This window comes from Stylophora pistillata, chromosome 3 (genome assembly GCF_964205215.1).
Source record: "Stylophora pistillata chromosome 3, jaStyPist1.2, whole genome shotgun sequence".
Lineage (NCBI taxonomy): Eukaryota > Metazoa > Cnidaria > Anthozoa > Scleractinia > Pocilloporidae > Stylophora > Stylophora pistillata.
The window spans coordinates 46,948,111-46,968,464 of NC_142521.1; the positions used below are offsets into that span (position 1 = coordinate 46,948,111).

The window sequence follows — 20,354 nt, forward strand, 5'->3', positions numbered from 1 at the left end:
GACTCTTGGCGATCGAGCCTTTTTCCATGCTGGACCAACAGTATGGAATGCCTTGCCATCTAGTCTTAGAAACTGTAGGAACGTTGACTCTTTTAATGTACAGTTAAAGACTTATCTTTTTAAGAAAGCTTTTAATTTGTAATTTTATATTCTTATTACTAGTATTATTTATGCCATCTAGCCTTAGATACTATGTGAACTATGACTTTTTTAAAGTACAGTTGAAGACTTATCTTCCTTCTTAAGAACGCTTTTAATATTGTACAGCGCTTTAGAATATTTTAATAGTTAAAGCGCTATATCAAATGCAATAATATATTATTATTATTATTATTATAATCACTTAGGATTTTAATATACAAACCCTTAGTTCTCCCTCATAGTTCTTTTACTGGTTTTTGTAACTTTGGGTTTCATTACAAACATTTTCTAACAATGTTATTCCTTTTTTACTCAGATTTTGTGTTTACAGTGTAGAGTTGACAGACATCCATCATCTTATTAAGAAAAGAACAAACTCTTCACTCTATCATGTAACCATCCGCCATAGCCTGAATTACATGTGATATTAGTGTGAATGATGTGCAGTCCAAGACAGGATTGAAGAATGACAACTGCTAGTTGAATGTTGAGTAAGTTTCTAAATTATGAACTAAGTTTAAATAGTAAATTGGCCACCGTAACGAATAAAAAGCTGACGTTGCGAGCGTTAGCCCTTAATTTCAACTTAGTTGATATAACCAATTACCCTGTTATCCCCACCGATGCAAGACCACAGTTTCTTTAGAAACTTTCAGCCTTTCTAAATTATGAGCATGATTTATAATGTAGAACTGAATAAATTAGCTGTATTAGAAAAAAAAACAAATTAAGACAAATCAAACAAAGTGATGAAATAATTAACAAATGAACTCACTGGGTAGTTTTCTAGGTCCGTGTTAGTAGCAATTCCTCGGAGCTTCTTCAAAACAATCTGACTGCTATACTTTACTTTAATTACAATACTCGTAACAATTTATAGTAAAATAATATCTATTGTGCTGTATTTTAAATTACTCTTTATCAACATCATTATTATCATTGTTGCATATTGTTATCCTCAGTATTATATAAATAGCATTGACTTTTAAGGCTACAGGAGTCTGACATCTGTAACATTAAATTGAATGTCTCTTGTCATACCTGTTTGGTATGTGGATGCAACTTATTTCCATGGTGCATTTTAATTGTGTATTTGGTCATGGTACATGTATGTTAATGTGTACTATATTTCAGAAGACGTTCGCAATAAGCTTGCTGCATCAACATCGGACTCTCTGGCCAGAAGAGAAAGAGAGAGACGGAAAGCCCTTTGCAAGATAACGCGAGAGGATGAAGCTGATGGTATCTCAGTTGTAGGCGGGGCATGTTTGTGTTATGATCCTGAGGTCAGAACCGATGGTTGGAGCAAGTACTTTATCTTAACAAGCAGCAAACTTATTCCAAAGGAGAAATGTGATATTAAAAAATATCATGTGGAGTTCATAAAACCAAAAGCAAAATCAAAATCAAAAACGCTTGCACTATCAAGTATTGCGAAGAACAATATCCATCATGTTTCTTCTGGATTGGTTGTGATTTTCATTGATTCAGACTCTCCTGAGCTAAAGGGTCGCCTCTTCAAACATAGAAGTTCCAGTATCCTCAAAGATCTTGAACCCAGGATAGGTTGTAAGCAAAGTGAATCCCAATTCTTTTTTATTGGAGAAAAAAGGTATGAATATGTAGCAGGGAAAGTTGACTGGAAAGATGACAATCCACCCAGCTCTAAAGAGAATTGCTCAACTGTTATACTGGAAGAAGTTAACGAACAACTACAAGCAGTTGGAATTCTTAACTTTGAGAATAATGAAGAACACCCACCTGTTCCAATCTGGTGGAAGAACTTAAATGTTGAGGAACTTTTAGGTGAGTTAAGTGTCTTTTCTATTCTTCAGCTCCAAATTTAATCAAACACAATTTGCTGTCAGGGATTAATTTGGTCAAAACAAGCAGGATTTCTTTAACAATACACTGTATGATGTATTTTCAAACCAGTAATGTGATAGATATCACAACATTTGTTGAAATTAAAGGAGACAAGTAATATTTTCTAAAAAATTAAAAAACGTTGTATAACTTCAGTAAAAATTTATACACTTACATATACATATATATACAGGTATAGATTATTTTTTCACATTTTAGATACATTTTGTAAATTTTCTTTGTCTAGTTTTTGTATATATCTTTACTTAGTATTGTAACAACAATATGTAATTCAGCCCTTTGACTGCTAAGTTTTTCAATAAAACCATCTCTCCCATCTATCTATCTGTCTATATATCTATCTATCTATCTAGTCACAGGTTTTGGTGAAATAGCAGTTAAATTTCCTTGAAAAGCCAATAAAAATAGCTAGTTACTGGCCCTTAACAAGAACCCAGTTTTTTAAAACAAAATGATAAATCTCAATCTCATGTTGTAGTCAATGTGTAGTACAAAATTATATTTTTAACAAATTCAATACTTCTAAAAAGAATATTTCTGAACAGAAGATTAAAATCAATCCACTTTCTCAGGTAAGCCAGTTATCACAAATGCAGATGGTGAAGTTGACAGAGAGTTCATTGTGACTTGGTCAGAAGTACACAACAACCCTAAAAATCTCAGCCTCGAATATCGTATAGAATGGTGGGAAAAAAACAGTAAGGAATCCACGGCAGTTCCATGTAAAGAAAGAATCAGTGATGATACTCACTATAAGATTACTGGCTTAAAGTATGACTCAGTGTATGAAGTAAAACTCTTTACTGTCAGGGGATGGGGAGACATTGGGTCAGATATCAGAACATTTAAAACAAAGACTGGTAGGTACCTTTTATTAACATGTTCAGTATGCTTCTGAAATACATTACAAAAGGTAGTGTTTGAGGTATAGTGTATGTACATGTAAGTGCATATACATTTAGAATTTGTAAGAAAAATTATTAACATTGATAATATTTTTCTAGGTCTACCTGGTAAACCAACCATCACAAATAAAGAAAGTGAAGTTGACAAGGAGTTCACTCTGAACTGGTCTCCACCAGAGGCAAACAGTAGTGATTTCCAGCCTTCGACCTACCGTCTAGAATGGAAAAAAAAACAACTTGGACCAGGATCTTCAGAAATGCCACAGTATGGAAACACTGGTGAAACTCACTTCAAGATTGCTGATCTTGAGTATAACTCAGAGTATGAAATGAAACTGTTTGCAGTCAACCAACAAGGAGACAGTGAGCCAGATGTCAGAACATTTAAGACAAAGACTGGTATGTACCTTTTAATAACATATTATGCATCAGATGAAAAACATTACAATATGTAGTGTTTGAGATATAAGACATGTACATGTAAGTGGATATAGATTTGGAATTTGTAAGAAAAATTATTAGCATAGATAATATTTTTCTAGGTCTACCTGGTAAACCAACCATCACAAATATAGAAAGTGAAGTTGACAAGGAGTTCACTCTGAACTGGTCTCCACCAGAGGCAAACAGTAGTGATTTCCAGCCTTCAACCTACCGTCTGGAATGGAAAAAAAAACAGCTTGGACCAGGATCTTCAGAAATGCCACAGTATGGAAACACTGGTGAAACTCACTTCAAGATTGCTGATCTTGAGTATAACTCAGAGTATGAAATGAAACTGTTTGCAGTCAACCAACAAGGAGACAGTGAGCCAGATGTCAGAACATTTAAGACAAAGACTGGTATGTACCTTGATTTAACATGTTGTGCATCAGATGATAGATGTTTTAAGTTGTGATGACTGGTTTGTGGGCAATGTAGATAACTTCACAACCCTTCAATATCTACCTTGCCCACGAACCCACCACCACACTACATCAGTTTTTAACTAACGTTAAAGACAAGGACGAACCAAGGAACAGACAGGGTGCGATTTAGAAGATCAATTGCTCTAACTGCCAAGCCTCCTACATTGGAGAGACTGGCAGAAATCTCACAACAAGACTGACTGAACACAGAGAGGTGACAAGGAAAGGTGATGCCAACAATCACATTGCTTAATATCATTAACTTACGAACCAGCATTAACTACTTTCAACTACCGACTCTGGAAAGCTGGCTTACTAACTTAGAACAGACTTCCCTCAACAGGTGTCATCAACCACTGGCTCCATACAAATGACTTATTCACAACATTGACATTACAAACGAACCGAACAGAATGACCTAACTTTACCAATGGATCGAAACAGGCCAACCATGCGTTACTTACACCCCTTGAGCCTTACAGCCAATAACATCATGGCAAACTTACCAATCATTCCACACAAACTCAACTAAGAACATTCTTCTGACAACAACTATTCACTTGACTCTGATGATGACTTCCGCACAGGTTTTCAAAATGTCAGTCACCACCACCAACAACAGTCCTTCTCAGGACTACACTCACCTGGACGATCACACTACACTTTCACCTCTTGCTTATACATGCCTGAGCTAATCTCAGGTTTTTTGAAACTGATTACTTTTAGATTAAGAGGTACTTGACATGTGTTTAAGATGTAGGAGTTATCATTAATTTTTGGTACTGTAGGTTTACCTGAAAAACCAGTCATCACAAATAAAGAAGGCAAAGTTGACAAGGAGTTCATTCTGACCTGGGCACAACCAGAGGCTGACAGCAGTGATTTAAGCCCTTCTTACCATCTAGAATGGAGAGAGAAATTTCCAACAGGATTCTTAGAAAAGCAAGAGCATGGAAGCATTGTTGAAACTTACTTCAAGATTTCTGGTCTAAAGTATGAATCAGAATATGAAGTGAAACTCTTTGCGGTCAACAAACAGGGAGAGAGTGAGCCAGACGTCAGAACATTTAAGACAAAGACTGGTATGTACCTTCATTTGACGTGTCGTGCATCAGATGGTAGATGTTTTAAGTTTACAACTTTAATGGGGAAGAAACTTAACATAAGCCTGTTGCTAAGAGTCCAGAAAGGCTCATCATTTGTCAGAGGTTTCCTACAGAACTTTATGCCAGCTGTAGTGGGTCATTAAACATGAAAAAAATATGAAGATCTGCCAGCTCCCAATAGGTTACCTTTTGTTTCATGCCCGTGTCGTTAACCATGTACGGGTTTTATTTCCAGAACTAAAAATATATAGAAATGCCACAAGAGCTGCCTAAAGAGCTTCTCTTGCTGTCTCAACACAATGGCATGTGAAGCAGAAATCTGCTTGTTCTTGCATAACTAAAGGGACTCATAGCAAATGAAGCTAGCGATATCTCTCTGTCAAGCTTGTGAAACCCTCTTGCTTTTATTGAAAACATACCCAACCTAATTTCAGGCTTGCCAGTCTCAGTTTTCTGAAACTGACTACTTTTAGATTAAGTGGTACTTGACATGTGTTTTAGATGTGGGAATTATCATTTTTCTACTTTAGGTTTACCTGAAAAACCAGTCATCACAAATAAAGAAGGTAAAGTTGACAAGGAGTTTACTCTGACCTGGGCACAACCAGTGGCTGACAGTAGTGATTTAAGCCTTACTTACCGTCTTGAATGGAGAGAGAAATTTCCAACAGGATTCATAGAAAAGCAAGAGCATGGAAGCATTGTTGAAACTTCCTTCAAGATTTCTGGTCTAGAGTATGAATCAGAATATGAAGTGAAACTCTTTGCAGTCAACAAACAGGGAGAGAGTGAGCCAGATGTCAGAATGTTTAAAACAAAGACTGGTATGCAACTTCAGTTAACATATGTTATGCATCAGATGAGAATGAGATGTTTCTTTACTTTATATCATCAAAGCTCCTTGGCTAAAAAGATAGCCACAGGCTACTTGTACCATAGAAACAAACAAATATAAAGATAACCTGAACTTTTCAATAGCAATTTATTTTCAAAATAGACCCTGCAACACAAAACCTGAATAGAAAAGTACACCTTAACATTCAGGTGTTGTGGGCATGCTATTTTTTTGTATTGTTGTTGTTAGTTGGTTTTTTTGTCTGTTTACATCATATAGACCATTGCATTAGCATCGTTTATAAATTAAACTGAATAAAATCTGCATGAACATGTTCGCTGTACTTGTGACTTTGATGTGGAAATTATGTATTTCAAATATCCCTTGGAATTTAAATGTATTAGAAAAGAAATTTACCAGGAATCATCAATTTTAATAGGTGCACCTAATAAACCAACCATTACAAACAAAGAATATGAAGTTGATGTGGAGTTCACTCTGACCTGGTCAACACCAGTGGATTTAAACAACAGTAAGCTGAGCCCTACTTACCATCTGGAATGGAGGAACCTCACAACAGGAATCACAGCAATTCGTACCAACATCGTTGCAAATCAGTTCAGTATCACTGGCCTTGCGTATGACTCAGTGTATGAAGTGAAACTCTTTGCAGTCAACAAACACGGAAAAAGTGAGCCAGTTGTCAAAAGTTTTTCAACAAAGTCTGGTATGTACCTCAGTTTACAATTTACTGGGCAAATTCATATTTATCTGAACCGCACATTTTTGTTGAATGTTACTAATCATACACTAATTATCACACATAAATCAATCTAAATTATGAAACTGCTTTCTCAAGCAGGCGTGCTGTCAAAAAAAAACAGTTGCCATGCGTCGCAGAATTTTTTCGAAAAGTTTCTGCTCATACATTGTCCAGCCAGTGTTCTATACATCATCAGCATCTTGGATTTGGTTATTTGTTACTAGTACTGTACAGATCTCAGGGTTTTCATTAACTTTTGAAGTAGAAGGGTGCTTTCTTATGAGGGGGTTGCTATAATGCGAGCCTGCGAGCTTGAGCAATTTATGACGAGCCGAAGTCATATTTTCCGAGCCCCGGGAAAATAGCATCCAAATCTGGACATAATGCCTTTTTATGGTCATAGTCCCAAGCGTTCCTTGTTTAAACCGCGGAAACTGAGGATGAGAGTGCGACAACTTGTCTTAACGTGTATGAGGCGCCAAAGTGGACAAAAATGCCGTTTAGCAATTTTTCTTTCCGATTATATAAATATGTTCCAACCTGAAGATTTTTGTCCTCAGTTTACATATTAGATGCTAACTTAGTGAAATATTCATATTCTTTTTCGCATTTATATTCTAAACTCTTCAGTTGCATTCTAATTGCAAAGAAAATGCGTTACAAGTACAGAAAAAATTATGCTAATTGAAAATTGTTTTAGATGTTCTAATGTTCTTATTACATTCTATTTAAAAAAAAAAATGAAAAATTATCCTATTCTCAGTCCGAAAAAACACGGCAATTGCAAAAAATACATGGCAATTGCAAAAAAATACATGGAAATTGCAAAAAAAAAGCGTTCTAATTAGTATGCAAATTATATTCAGTTGAATTTTTCATGCTAATTAAAACGCGCTTCTAATTAAAACGCAAATTGTGCTACACAGACCGGTGTTGGTTAAGGGTTTCGCGGATTCCGTTTTGGCGCTAATTTTATAGCTTTGAATTTGAAGACTATCTAGAAAAGCTACGATATGCCTTAATCCCGTCGAGGAAGAGGCGACATAGAGATAGCTAGAGAGATTCTTAGGGCCTGATTACATGAGCCGGGCTGGCCCTGTTAGCCCGGCTGATTTCTTTTGTTTTGGTGTTCGCCAAAGCGTGAAATCAAAGGAAATCAGCCCGGCTAACCGGGCCAGCTCGGCTCATGTAATCAGCCCCTTAGAAAATACTCAAGCAGTTCTCGGTCAAATTACTAGCTTCAGTCAACAATGGGAGACCCAGAATAACAAACCCGAACGACTTAGAAACGCTGTTGATCGAATGACCGAGATCTGTACAACGTTTGGCGTTCTTCATCAGAGTGTACCCACCAACAGCGCTGCAAATAATTCAGTCGTTGGCCTGACGAGTATTTTAGACGATTTACGAACACATCATCTTTGTACGAGACTCAAAGGTTTAAATACAGAGAGTGCCTGTTCTTCTGAATACCAATGCCCAGTGAGCAGCAGCGCCGAAAAAGGTCGTCCTCTTTTTGAAATTATGAAGGATCAACTGGAATTATTGCTAAGTAAACACTTTCGCTCGGCTAGAATTGCTAAATTACTGAGAATTTCAGAGAGAACTCTTAGAAGACGAAGAGAGGAATTTGGAATCTGTTACGAGTTCGATGTTTGAGCATCCTCGGAGACCCAGGGGCTGAGTGGATTTCAAGTTAAGGCATGAAGAGCCTCTGGGGACATTTTCTTGCAAGACTAGTTCCAAACGGTCGCAGTCGTTCTGCCATCTGATTGGCGCCAGAAAATCTTTGTGTTTTTCTGCCCAATCAGAGCGAAGTGTGCTTGAGAGTCCTTTCGTGTGTTTTAACACGGATATATACTTGAAGCGCAGTTGCTCGCCATGTTTGTTTGGACCGTGCGACAGAGATTTGTTTGAGGTGAAAAGTTTCAGTCTCGGCACACAACGTAAGAGAAATCGATCAGATTGTCCGCGAAAATCTTACCGGAAATTATACTGAATACTTTCGCAGGTATCACTAGAGAACGTGTTTTAAAGTTTGCGAGGTTTGTATACAACACGATGGTTGCAGTCATTGATAGGTCGCTTTAAACGATAAACGAGATTTAAGCTTAAATCTTTCTAGATTTTTTGCATAATTTGCTGTGACTGAAACTTTGCCAATCCCGTGAAGTTATTTCGTCGCACGGGCCACGCAGGTATGTCGAGCAACTGGCGCTTTCGCCTACGTAGCTTTCTGCTTTCTCTGCGCGCCAAAATCTAATCTTAGTAGTAAAGTCATTCACAATACGGCCAAGGTTGCAGAGAACGTTAAGTTCGTGGACGACCTCCAGCAAGTGCTAAGAGAAAGCTTAACTGTGTTTCCGGTTTGCTAATTAAAATCTGAACAAAAACTTATTAACGAGAACATCGTGGGAAGGAGAGATGTTCTCGGGCAGTTACCGAAGGGGTTTGGAAAGAGCTTAATCTCTCAACTGCTGTTTAGAGTGTTGAAATTCTTGAGCTAGGAAGGCCACAGATTCTCTTCTAGTCCCTCGGTCATTGTCATTTTACCTGAGTCTGTCGATTGCTGAAGACCAAGTTAAATACCTTTGATCATTGGGAATCGATCCGATGCTGTTTTCAGTGGGAAAAACAAAACCAAAGACCAAGAAATATCGGATGGAAAGGGCGGGTTTGCTTTATTGCAAATGTCAGCTTAGTAGTACAGGATCATCTACCCACATCTAATAGGCAAATATTTCCACGCTTAGCTTTTCTTTTTTTTCGAGCGAAGATAAGATTAGAGTTTGGCATGCACAGAAAGTTTCGCAAGTACCAGTTGCTCGACATACCTGCGTGGCCCGTGCGACGAAATAACTTCACGGGATTGGCAAAGTTTCAGTCACAGCAAATTATGCAAAAAATCTAGAAAGATTTAAGCTTAAATCTCGTTTATCGTTTAAAGCGACATATCAATGACTGCAACCATCGTGTGGTATACAAACCTCGCAAACTTTAAACACGTTCTCTAATGATACCTGCGAAAGTATTCAGTATAATTTCCGGTAAGATTTTCGCGGACAATCTGATCGATTTCTCTTACGTTGTGTGCCGAGACTGAAACTTTTCACCTCAAGCAAATCTCTGTCGCACGGTCCAAACAAACATGGCGAGCAACTGCGCTACAAGTATATGTCCGTGTAAAAACACACGAAAGGACTCTAAAGCACACTTCACTCTGATTGGGCAGAAAAACACAAAGATTTTCTGGCACCAATCAGATAGCAGAACGACTGCGACCGTTTGGAACTAGTCTTGTAAGACAATGTCCCCAGGGGCTCTTCATGCCCTAACTTGAAACCCACTCAGCCCATGGGTCTCCGAGGATGATGTTTGAGTGGCAGGTGATTTGTAGTCATAACAGAACGCAGGGTTATCGGAACAGTAACAAGAAGGTTTATTCCAAAATGAAGGTAGTTTTCACTTGCTTAACTTTACACTAGCCCGTAACTCAGTAAACTTTCACGGCCTCCGCGCATTCGCCAACTTCGATCAACTTGAAAATATTCACGGCCTCCGCCAAAATTCAGGAGACACTGCCTCGTCACACTTGACTGATTGCGAATGATCACCACCAACTCTCATCGCTGTCAAAACTAAGTTCAGGCTTCGCGTAACCCATCCTCCGAGACCCAGGGGCTGTGGGTCGATTTCAAGTTAGGGCATGAAGAGCCCCTGGGGACATTGTCTTACAAGACTAGTTTCAAACGGTCGCAGTCGTTCTGCCATTTAAGTGGTGCCAGAAAATCTTTGTGTTTTTCTGCCCAATCAGAGTGAAGTGAATTGTAGAGTCCTTTCGTGTGTTTTAACACGAACATAGACTAATAGCTCAGTTGCTCGCTATGTTTGTTTTTGCCGTGTGACGCAGATTTGCTTGAGGTGAAAAGTTTCAGTCTCAGCACAGAATGTAAGAGGAATCGATCAGATTGTCCGCGAAAATTTTACCGGAAATTATACTGAATACTTTTGCAGGTATCACTAGAGAACGTGTTTTAAAGTTTGCGAGGTTTGTATACAACACGATGGTTGCAGTCATTGATATGTCGCTTTAAACGTTAAACGAGATTTAAGCTTAAATCTTTCTAGATTTTTTGCATAATTTGCTGTGACTGAAACTTTGCCAATCTCGTGAAGTTATTTCGTCGCACGGGCCACGCAGGTATGTCGACCAACTGGCGCTTTCGCCTACGTAGCTTTCTGCTTTCTGTGCGCGCTAAAATCTAATCTTCGCTTTGTAGTAAAGTCGTTCGCAATACGGCTTAAGTTCGTGGACGACCTCCAGCAAGCGCTAGAGAAAGTTTAGCTGTGTTTCCGTTTAGCTAATTAAAATCTGAACAAAAACTTATTAACAAGAACATCGTGGGAAGGAGAGATTTTTTCGGGCAGTTACCGAAGGGGTTTGCAAAGAGTTTAATCTTTCAACTGCTACCTAGAGTGTTGAAATTCTTGAGCTAGTAAGGTCACGGATTCTCTTCTAGTCCCTTGGTCATTGTCATTTCACCTCTTCTGTCGATTGTTGAAGACCAAGTTAAATACCTTTGATCATTGGGAATCGATCCGATGCTGCTTCCAATGGGAAAAACAAAACCAAAGACCAAGAAATATTGGATGGAAAGGGCAGGTTTGCTTTTTTGCAAATGTCAGCTTAATAGCACAGGGTCATCTACCCACATCTAATAAGCAAAAGTTTCCACGCTTAGCTTTTCTTTTTTTTCAAGCGAAGATGAGATTAGATTTTGGCACGCACAGAAAGTTGCGCAAGTACCAGTTGCTCGACATACCGACGAAATAACTTCACGGGCTTGGCAAAGTTTCAGTCACAGCAAATTATGCAAAAAATCAAAAAAGATTTAAGCATGAAGGCCCATTTTCAACCGAGATGCCTTGCGCGCCCAGATCATTTTCATATATGAAAAATACGCTATTTTCCTCGAAGTTGCGGAATCGCTTTGATATCTTATTCCATCTTACTAATTAGGGCTTTCAAAGTTCCATCTTGAATCATGTGCGAACAACAAACTATCGTAGTATCCATATCAGTAAATAGTTTTTAATTCTTACATGTATGACGGTGAAAAACGTCATTTGAAAAGTTGATGCCGCCGAAGAAGCGGTCTAGAGGAAGGCCGGATCTGCCCGGCTCGGCAAAGGTTATTCGACTTCGAGAGTCTGTGTATGATTTATGGAGGGCAAAGAAAACAACAATGGGTTTCGGTAACACTACAGACAGTGCTTTTGCAGAAATGTTATTGCATTGTTCCTACGATGGAACTAGAGACTCTGGGGAGATTTTTTAGAGGTGAGAATAGTAATTAGACTGATTTTTACTTGAGATCCTGAGATATGTATGTAAGCGATCTCATTTGTACAAGTCATTATTCTATAATTGAAATGCGTAAAGTAAATCAGTTTTGGCCATTATTGGTTATTTGTTTATATTTTATTTAGTGTTGAAGCCGAACAATTTCCTTCAACATCGAGTAAGCTTTGTACAAGTTTTATACACAGACTCGATTTATGATTTTTCAGTCTCAAATATTTAGCTGCAAATTAGTTTACTCTGTTCTTCACCAAATCTTTGTTTTTCTTTTTAATAGTGTTTGTGAATGACTATGAGAGTTCGCCATTTAACAATAGCGCGACTCCAAAACAAAAACAAACGACTGCAAAGGATCTCGGATGAAAATGGGCCTTTAAATCTCGTTTAACGTTTAAAGCGACATATCAATGACCGTGTTGTATACAAACCTCGCAAACTTTAAAACACGTTCTCTAGTGATACCTGCGAAAGTATTCAGTATAATTTCCGGTAAAATTTTCGTGGACAATCTGATCGATTTCTCTTACATTGTGTGCTGAGACTGAAACTTTTCACCTCAAGCAATTCTCCGTCGCACGGCCCAAACAAACATAGCGAGCAACTGAGCTACTAGCATATGTCCGTGTCAAAACACAGGAAAGGTTTCTAAAGCACACTTCACTCTGACTGGGCAGAAAAACACAAAGATTCTCTGGCACCAATCAGATGGCAGAACGACTGCGACCGTTTGGAACTAGTCTTGTAAGACAATGTCGCCAGGGGCTCTTCATGCCCTAACTTAAAATCGACCCACAGCCCCTGGGTCTCCGAGGATGCGCGTAACCTGTCCTAGTTATATACTTACGTGATAAAGTTCTAGAACTTTCTAAAAAAGGTCTAATTATAGCAACATTAATATCCCAATTTTAGAAACGATTACATAATTTACTAAAATAAACAAGCCATAACCTTTCGCGAACCTTCCAGAAGGTCATGCATGTCACGCAACATTATTTTTCGTAACAGACTCGAAACGGACGGTTTTAATGAGATTTCAGAGAGCAACCTCACAGCTGTCGTTCAATCAGTGAAATCGCTTACTCGGCTTCCAATATTGGCCAGAGTCGCATGGTAGATGCATTGAGGAGCAGCGGTATGCATGTGCAGCGCTGGAGGGTCCGCGAAATAATGAGGAAAATAGACTGAACTATTTGCAGCGCTGTTGGTGGGTACACTCTGATGAAGAACGCCAAACGTTGTACAGATCTCGGTCATTCGATCAACAGCGTTTTCTAAGTCGTTCAGTTTTGTTATTCTGGGTCTCCCATTGTTGACTGAAGCTAGCAATTTGACCGAGAACTGCTTGAGTATTTTCTAAGAATCTCTCTAGCTATCTCTATGTCGCCTCTTCCTCGACGGTATAAAAGCATATCGTAGCTTTTCTAGATAGTCTTCAAATTCAAAGCTTTAAAATCAGCGCCAAAACGGGGTCGGCGAAACCCTTACCCAACACCGCTTTGTGTAGCATCAATTTGCATTATAATTAGAAGCACGTTTTAAATAGCACGAAAAATTCAACTGAATATAATTTGCATACTAATTAGAACGCTTTTTTCTGCAATTGCCATGTATTTTTTGCAATTGCCATGTATTTTCGGACTGAGAATAGGATAATTTTTCATTTTTATGAGCGGAGTTTTTTTCAAACTTGGCACGAGAAAAACATTATATAGAATACTTTTTTTTTTAATAGAATGTAATAAGAACATTAGAACATCTAAAGCACATTTTAATTAGAATAATTTTTTCTGTACTTGTAACGCATTTTCTTTGCAATTAGAATGCAACTGAAGAGTTTAGAAAATAAATGCGAAAAAGAGCATAAATATTTCACTAAGTTAGCATCTAATATGAAAACTGATGACAAAAATCTTCAGTTTAGAACATATTTATATAATTGGAAAGAAAGATTGCTAAACAGCATTTTTGTCCCCTTTGGCGCCTCATAATCGTGTACTCGCTGTTTGTAAATAACATAATTTCCGAAATGTTGTTTTGGGAAGGTCGCACGGCAAAGATTCCTGTCTTATACGCTGTTCTCACATACAAACGCACACACCGTTCGTGGTAGGCCCGCACTAAACGATGTCGAGCGTTTTCGCTCAAACTACGAAAATACTGGCAAAACTGTGACCGCCGATTAACAACAAACTATGAAGCTGAGACGAACACCTCGCTCGAAGGTGGCGCTAACAACAGCGAATTGGATAGGGATACTGACAGAGGCAACATGAATAGTAATGTTAAATATCTAAGCTTAGCTCTTCCGTTAAATACCAATTTCTGTAATTGGTTTCTATCGGGTTCAATACTAGTAAAGTACCGTTTGATATTTCGTACATAATCACTCTTATTATTATTGTGCAGGCGATCGTGAAAGTCGGTTTGCTCCTTGCATGAAGTTAAGAGTGCTTAGTAGAAGACACGATGAATACTCTTGATGAGTGTGATCTACTAGAAAAATTTTCCAATATGACCAATGTACATGAACATAATGATGTTACAGTGTCAATTAAAGATAAAATAATTCAGATCTCGTGATCGTACTCGTGTTTTGTGTGAATGCTATGGCTTTGTAGTTTCGAATAAATTTTACGCGTGGTAAATTCCCAAGTAAAGCGCTTGCTACGAAGCCCAAGTGAACGCTCCTCCAGCGTCTAGTTTGGTATTTTTTTAGATTTTCACCTTCATATGCTTTCTCAAGAGGAGCCAAAGACTCTTAGAATAAAATGAGGAGAGGAAAAGGAAAGATATAGAACAAACACTAATGCCTCGCAAGAAGAGGCTCGAGGCTCGCAAGAAAACGGCTCCGGCTCGCAGGCTCGCACATTAGTTACTCTCCCTTATGAGTAGGCAGGTACCCTAATAAAATTGAGGGCCGAAGGCCCGAACCTCTAGGGGGGTCCGGGGGTATGCTTACCCAGGAAATTTTTAAACTTAAGTCTCTCAGGAGCACATTTTCCTGAAATCTGGAACAAACATTTTCTTGCAATGACACATACTTAATCTAGTTTTGGTAAAAAGGAATGGTACTCTGGGAGAATCCGATTGTTTTAGTACACAGCGATGGCAACATCAAAACAATACTGTTGTTCTTTAGAGCCTCCTTCATTCTTAAAGTTACAAGTTGGCTCAAACTTATGAACTTGTCAATGCAAGAGAGAAACTGACAACATTTTTTAAGTTTATGAAACTCAAAGTCAGAGCCATTATCAGAATCTTCAGCATCCAAATCTGTTAGCTCCAAGGCTTTGGAGGTTTCCTCTGCTTCTTCCTTAGTTAATAGAAAATTAGTTTCAGTCCGAGTTACCAGGAGTTTCGAAATATCGAAGGTTTCAGACAGCAGGATTCCAATAATAAAATTCTCAGCGCCTATACAGGCCGAAGCAGATTGGGTGTTACGAAAACGAAGACCCTCCAAAACTAAGACCCTAAGACCTAAGACCCGTCTTAGTTTTCGAGATTACGAAATCTAAGACCCCCTAAAATCGAATCCGTCGAAACATAAAGTCAAATTGTATCCAAAATATCCATGATGAGGTACAAAACACTTACTCCCAGTCCGTGGACGACAAAAATGGACTACCCCTTCAAAATGAGTGGGTATTATTCAAAGAACTACTTTTTTTATACTTAGATTACTCACGCGCCTTTATTTCAAATTCATCTGCACAACCTCTAGCCATCATTTGAGTAATAATACTCAAGGAATAACTGTTGAGACCAGACAAAATACCTGATTTAATTTTTGCCTTCAGGAAGTCAAAGGCACTTATATTTGTGGCATATAAATTAGATGTAGGCATTTTTTACGTTTTACAGCAATGGTGAAGGAAGATCCAGACACTTCAATATGTGCCTTATGAAATGATAGGCCATGAGAGAAATTCATCAAAGTACTTAATTAATGGACTGGGTGTCAGTGGTTTGTCCATCACCTGAATTCATTCATACACTTCATAAGTGCTGTATGGACCAAATTGTGTAACACTGAATTAGATTGAATTACATTAACGGTAATTAAATTCCCAGATCAGATCAGTTTCAAATGATAAATATGGATTAGTGATGCCCCTTTGAGGTTAATAATCTCCAAATAAATCTTCATTTAGTTAGGTACATTAGCAGCTAATCGTTTAGAAATACTGAAGAAATATGCGTCAGTCTGCAAATAATAAAATGGCTACATGTATGTATGCTACTGACAACTGCCAAAGTCTGTTTACGAGCCAACTGGCCCATCAGACGGCGCTTAACTCCAGTTTCTGTAACATGAAGCAACTAGGAGTATTTCTACTCCCCCCCCTGAATGGGATGCTAGTCCATTGCAGAGTTACCCCCACGGCATTAAATTCCCCTCGGCATTTAAACACCTGGGGGAAGAGAGGGCGCTGTGACAGTAAAGTGTAATGCCCAAGAACACAACACAATTGTCCTGGCCAGGACTTGAACGCTTACCACTTGATCCGGAGTCATGTGCACTAACCATGAGGCCATGGTGCCTCACTTCTGACTGTTGACAACTGCTACTACTGATTAATTCCTCTTTTTTCTTCCAAATTTCTGTCAATGATGAAGATTGCTATTTATTTAAAGCTCCATTAAACTCCTGATGGTTTGTATGGGTTTTACTCCTTATAGCTCTTCGCTGATCATGCTAATAATCATCTGTTATGATCACTTCCGGCCAAGTGACCCTTGACCACTTCCGGTCATGACGAGTGGCGTGAGTGGCCACTTAGTACTTTTACTCTATGCATAGTTAATAGAGAGAACTATCCTCTATGTATTCGTTGATTCATGTGATTTTCCAGTTTTCAAGTATATAATACAATGTCAAATTCCCGTTTATGATCTATACTCCCCTTGGCATAGCTCCTCCCTGATACTACACAAGCAACCCAAAAGTGTAATCCCTTAGGCATAACTCCTCTCTGAAACTATGAGACAGGATCTTCAGGTGTAGTACCCCTGTGTATATTCCCCATGACGTAGCTCCTTTCCCTCCCTCCCTACCCATGATCTGAAATTGTTGTACTCCTAGATACACTCCCCCTGGCATTTCTCCTCTTTGACTGTTCTAACCTATGATCTTCAGGTGTAGTACCCCTGTGTATATTCCCCATGACGTAGCTCCTTCCCCCCTACCCATGATCTGAAAGTGTTGTATCGCTGAATATACTCCCCTGGCATTGCTCCTCTTTGACTGTTCTTACCTATGATCTTCAGGTGTAGTACTCCTGTGTATGTACCCCATGACGTAGCTCCTTTTCCTCCCTTCCTACCAATGATCTGAAAGTGTTGTCTCGCTGAATATACACCCCCGGCATAGCTCCTGCTTAATTGTCCTAACCTATGATCTTCTAGTGTAGTAACCCTGTTTACTACATCACTCGTAGCGCCCGTGGGCATAATGAAGCGAATCCTGTGTTCTAATTGGCTACCCGAGCGGGCAAGATGAGCCCATCTTGCCCGCTCGGGATTGCTCGCATTGATCCTGCGCATGAAAAATTAGAACTACAATTGTAATTCTTGGACAATTTCGGCAGATGGAAACGTTTAAAAGTGGCAGAAGATAGTCGAAACAAAGAAAACAGAAAACGGCTCTTGAGTCTGTTGGGCTACAAACACAGCTGGCTTTATTTCCAGGCTCTCGAAGTAAACAAGTCATCATTAATTCTTATTAAAGCGTAATCTTTTTGCGATATAATAAATCATCATTAACCAAGCTTGTTCAGTCAAGATGGCTGGATATTAGCCTCGTTCCTTTTTCGCATTTTTATGGACCGAGACGAACGCTGCCAATATCCAGCCATCTTGACCTCACTCTTGGTTAACAACCCATAATTATTTTTTTGTCAGTTCCTGAGCGCGCGGGATTCTACAAATCCTACGATCTGATTCGTTCCGAGAGCGAGCGGTATTCTCCCATTTCGGCCCGCTCACAGCGATAAAATTGCGATAGCCTAATTTTTTGAGTTTTGCAAATGAAGATCAGGATGTCTCCATTCGTCCCTTTTTAATCGTCAATAAAAACATTTTCAAGTGGAAATCAATTGAAACAAGACAAGGATATCGGTCTTCGTGTACAAATCTCTTTTTCCCCCTTCACCTTCCATTAGTCAGCCATCTTCGATTAGCCATGGAAGCAAAGATTGCGTTACAAGACGGGGGAGGAGCTATCCCTTTTATAGTCAGGGTCCTTGTTTAAGTATTTTTTACTTTAGGCGACTTGACTTTTTTCCGATCTACATGAGTAAAAATTACGGGAGACATGACTCAGGTTCCGGGCGACATGATTTGGGCGAGGTGACTCTCGGGCGACTTGACCAGCTACCCTTGTGACTCGCCCTGGTTCAGTTCCGACACTTAATTTTTTTTTTTCAGAGCCTCACCTCTGCATTATCAATCTGAACGTAAGAGCTACGCCATCAAACTTTTACTCTGAACTTATCTAACATATCCTTTGAAGAAGAATTTGAGTTAAAATGAAAAAAAGAAAATAAACAATGTTAAAAAAACAAAAACAAAAAAAAGTGTTTGCGCGGCCGGGGCCCTAACCTCGATGGGAGTTGGTACATTCGAAGTAACAGGTACGCAGAGCGTACGAAGTGGCGAAGTTTTGTATTGAAATAAATTTTTTGCACACTTTATACATGTACTTATTCTATTAATTTCCTGCCATGTCCCCGGCCTGTCAACTGACAGTGTACAAACTCTGCCCTAACCAAGTCTTCCTTTCGGTAGAAGTTTGGTATCAACAAGAGGTTTTCATTAATGATAACTTCTCTGTGTTTTAGACCACACTGCCTTTTTACTGCAATACTTTACAACTATACAACAGTAGACGCATGCAGTCATAGATTACTTTTTTCTTTAAGTATGTCCTATTTTTCTTTTAGCCATTGCTGCCTACACAACAGCATTGAAAAGTTCCATAGCAGACCAAACGGAGTTTCAACCCAAACTGCTTTCCTCTTGCACAATTGCTAGCGCAAAAACAGAGGATATATTCACCAATCTTCTCATACAACATGGTAGAAAGGACCTCTTCGCGGGTAAGATGCAGTCAAGGACTAAAAACCTCAAGTACTACGGAGAAGTTACCGGTATTCCAGTTAAGCACTGCGACGAAATATTCCTTCGCTTAAGAGATGATCAGCAGAATCCTAATTCCATTCTTGTCGTTGGAAAAGCGGGGATTGGAAAATCTCTGTTTTGCCAAAAGTTGATTCGCGATTGGGCGAAAGACAAATTGCTTCAGCCGAGAAAAAACTCTCCCAAAACAATACCCAATTTAAAATTTGTGTATTTGCTTACTTTCCGTCAATTGAATTTGCTTCAAAATGAAAGCAAAACTTTAAGAGAAGTCTTAAACTGTTCTACGGTGTTAGATGATAACTCTAACATTGATGACGGTACATTTGACCACATTTTGAAGAAACCTGAAGAAGTAATGATCATCCTTGATGGCTACGATGAATATTTACTACAGGATAAAATCCCTGGAAACCTGGAAGAAGAGTATCAAAACAGCTCCAAAGAAAAAATGCCAGTGCCTGCACTGTGTTCCAAACTTATCAAGGAAAAGATCTTGAAAGGTGCTATCATCCTGATAACCTCGCGGCCCGATGAATCCGACAAGTTGGGACTATTCCAGTTTAAAAGGTACGTGGAAATCGCGGGATTTTCTTCAGAACAAGTCGAAGAGTACATTGAAAAGTATTTTGTGAAAAGCGAGACAAAAAAAAACATTGTACTTAAGCATGTCTTGAACAATGAGAATCTTGTTAGTTTTGCTCACATTCCCATGCTCTGTTTTCTGATGTGCTTTGAAATGGATTATATACTAACAGACTCAGGAAACCTCGATGACCTCCCTGTCTCAGTGACTGACATTTACACTAAAATTGTAAATATTTTTGAACTTAAGCATAGCGGCAAGTCAGAATATAGAAAGAAGGCAATCTCTGAGGATGTGAAGAAGTCCCTTTGCATCATTGAAAACACACTGAAGAAACTATCAGAATTAGCGGCTAAACTGCTTCGGCAAAAAAAAGCAACTTTTGATCAAAGCGAGATGGAATGCGATTTCGATTCAGGAGAAGTCGAAAAACTGAAGGGTAGTGGTCTTCTTCATTGTGGTCAGCCTTTCAGGACCAGTTCGACTACAACAACTAAACTCTTTAGCTTTACCCACTTAACCGTTCAAGAATACTTGGCTGCTCGTTGCTTTGTAAACGAAAATCATATTCCAGATGGAAGTTTTTCTGAAATGGTTTTCCAATTCATGGCTGGCATTTTGTCCGAAAATAAAAACGAGGAACTGTGATGAAATTTTGTGGGCCGAGGCCAGGAACGTGTTCGATAATTGAGTCAGTTTGCTAGACATAACGTCTCGTAGTCAC

General features: G+C 38.9%; 1 protein-coding gene across 1 annotated transcript in view; it reads left to right on the plus strand.

Annotated features, from left to right (window-relative positions):
• Positions 1–1,247: 1,247 nt before the first annotated feature.
• Positions 1,248–20,354, plus strand: part of LOC111343346 (uncharacterized) — a 19,247-nt gene continuing 140 nt past the window's right edge. The window contains exons 1-8 of the mRNA XM_088753072.1: positions 1,248–1,947; positions 2,601–2,888; positions 3,033–3,332; positions 3,476–3,775; positions 4,630–4,923; positions 5,478–5,771; positions 6,222–6,509; positions 18,849–20,354. The exon at positions 18,849–20,354 is cut by the window's right edge and continues 140 nt beyond it. Coding sequence (XP_088609198.1) covers positions 1,248–1,947; positions 2,601–2,888; positions 3,033–3,332; positions 3,476–3,775; positions 4,630–4,923; positions 5,478–5,771; positions 6,222–6,509; positions 18,849–20,278 — 3,894 coding nt within the window. The 3' untranslated portion in view covers positions 20,279–20,354. The remainder of the gene's footprint in view (positions 1,948–2,600; positions 2,889–3,032; positions 3,333–3,475; positions 3,776–4,629; positions 4,924–5,477; positions 5,772–6,221; positions 6,510–18,848) is intronic.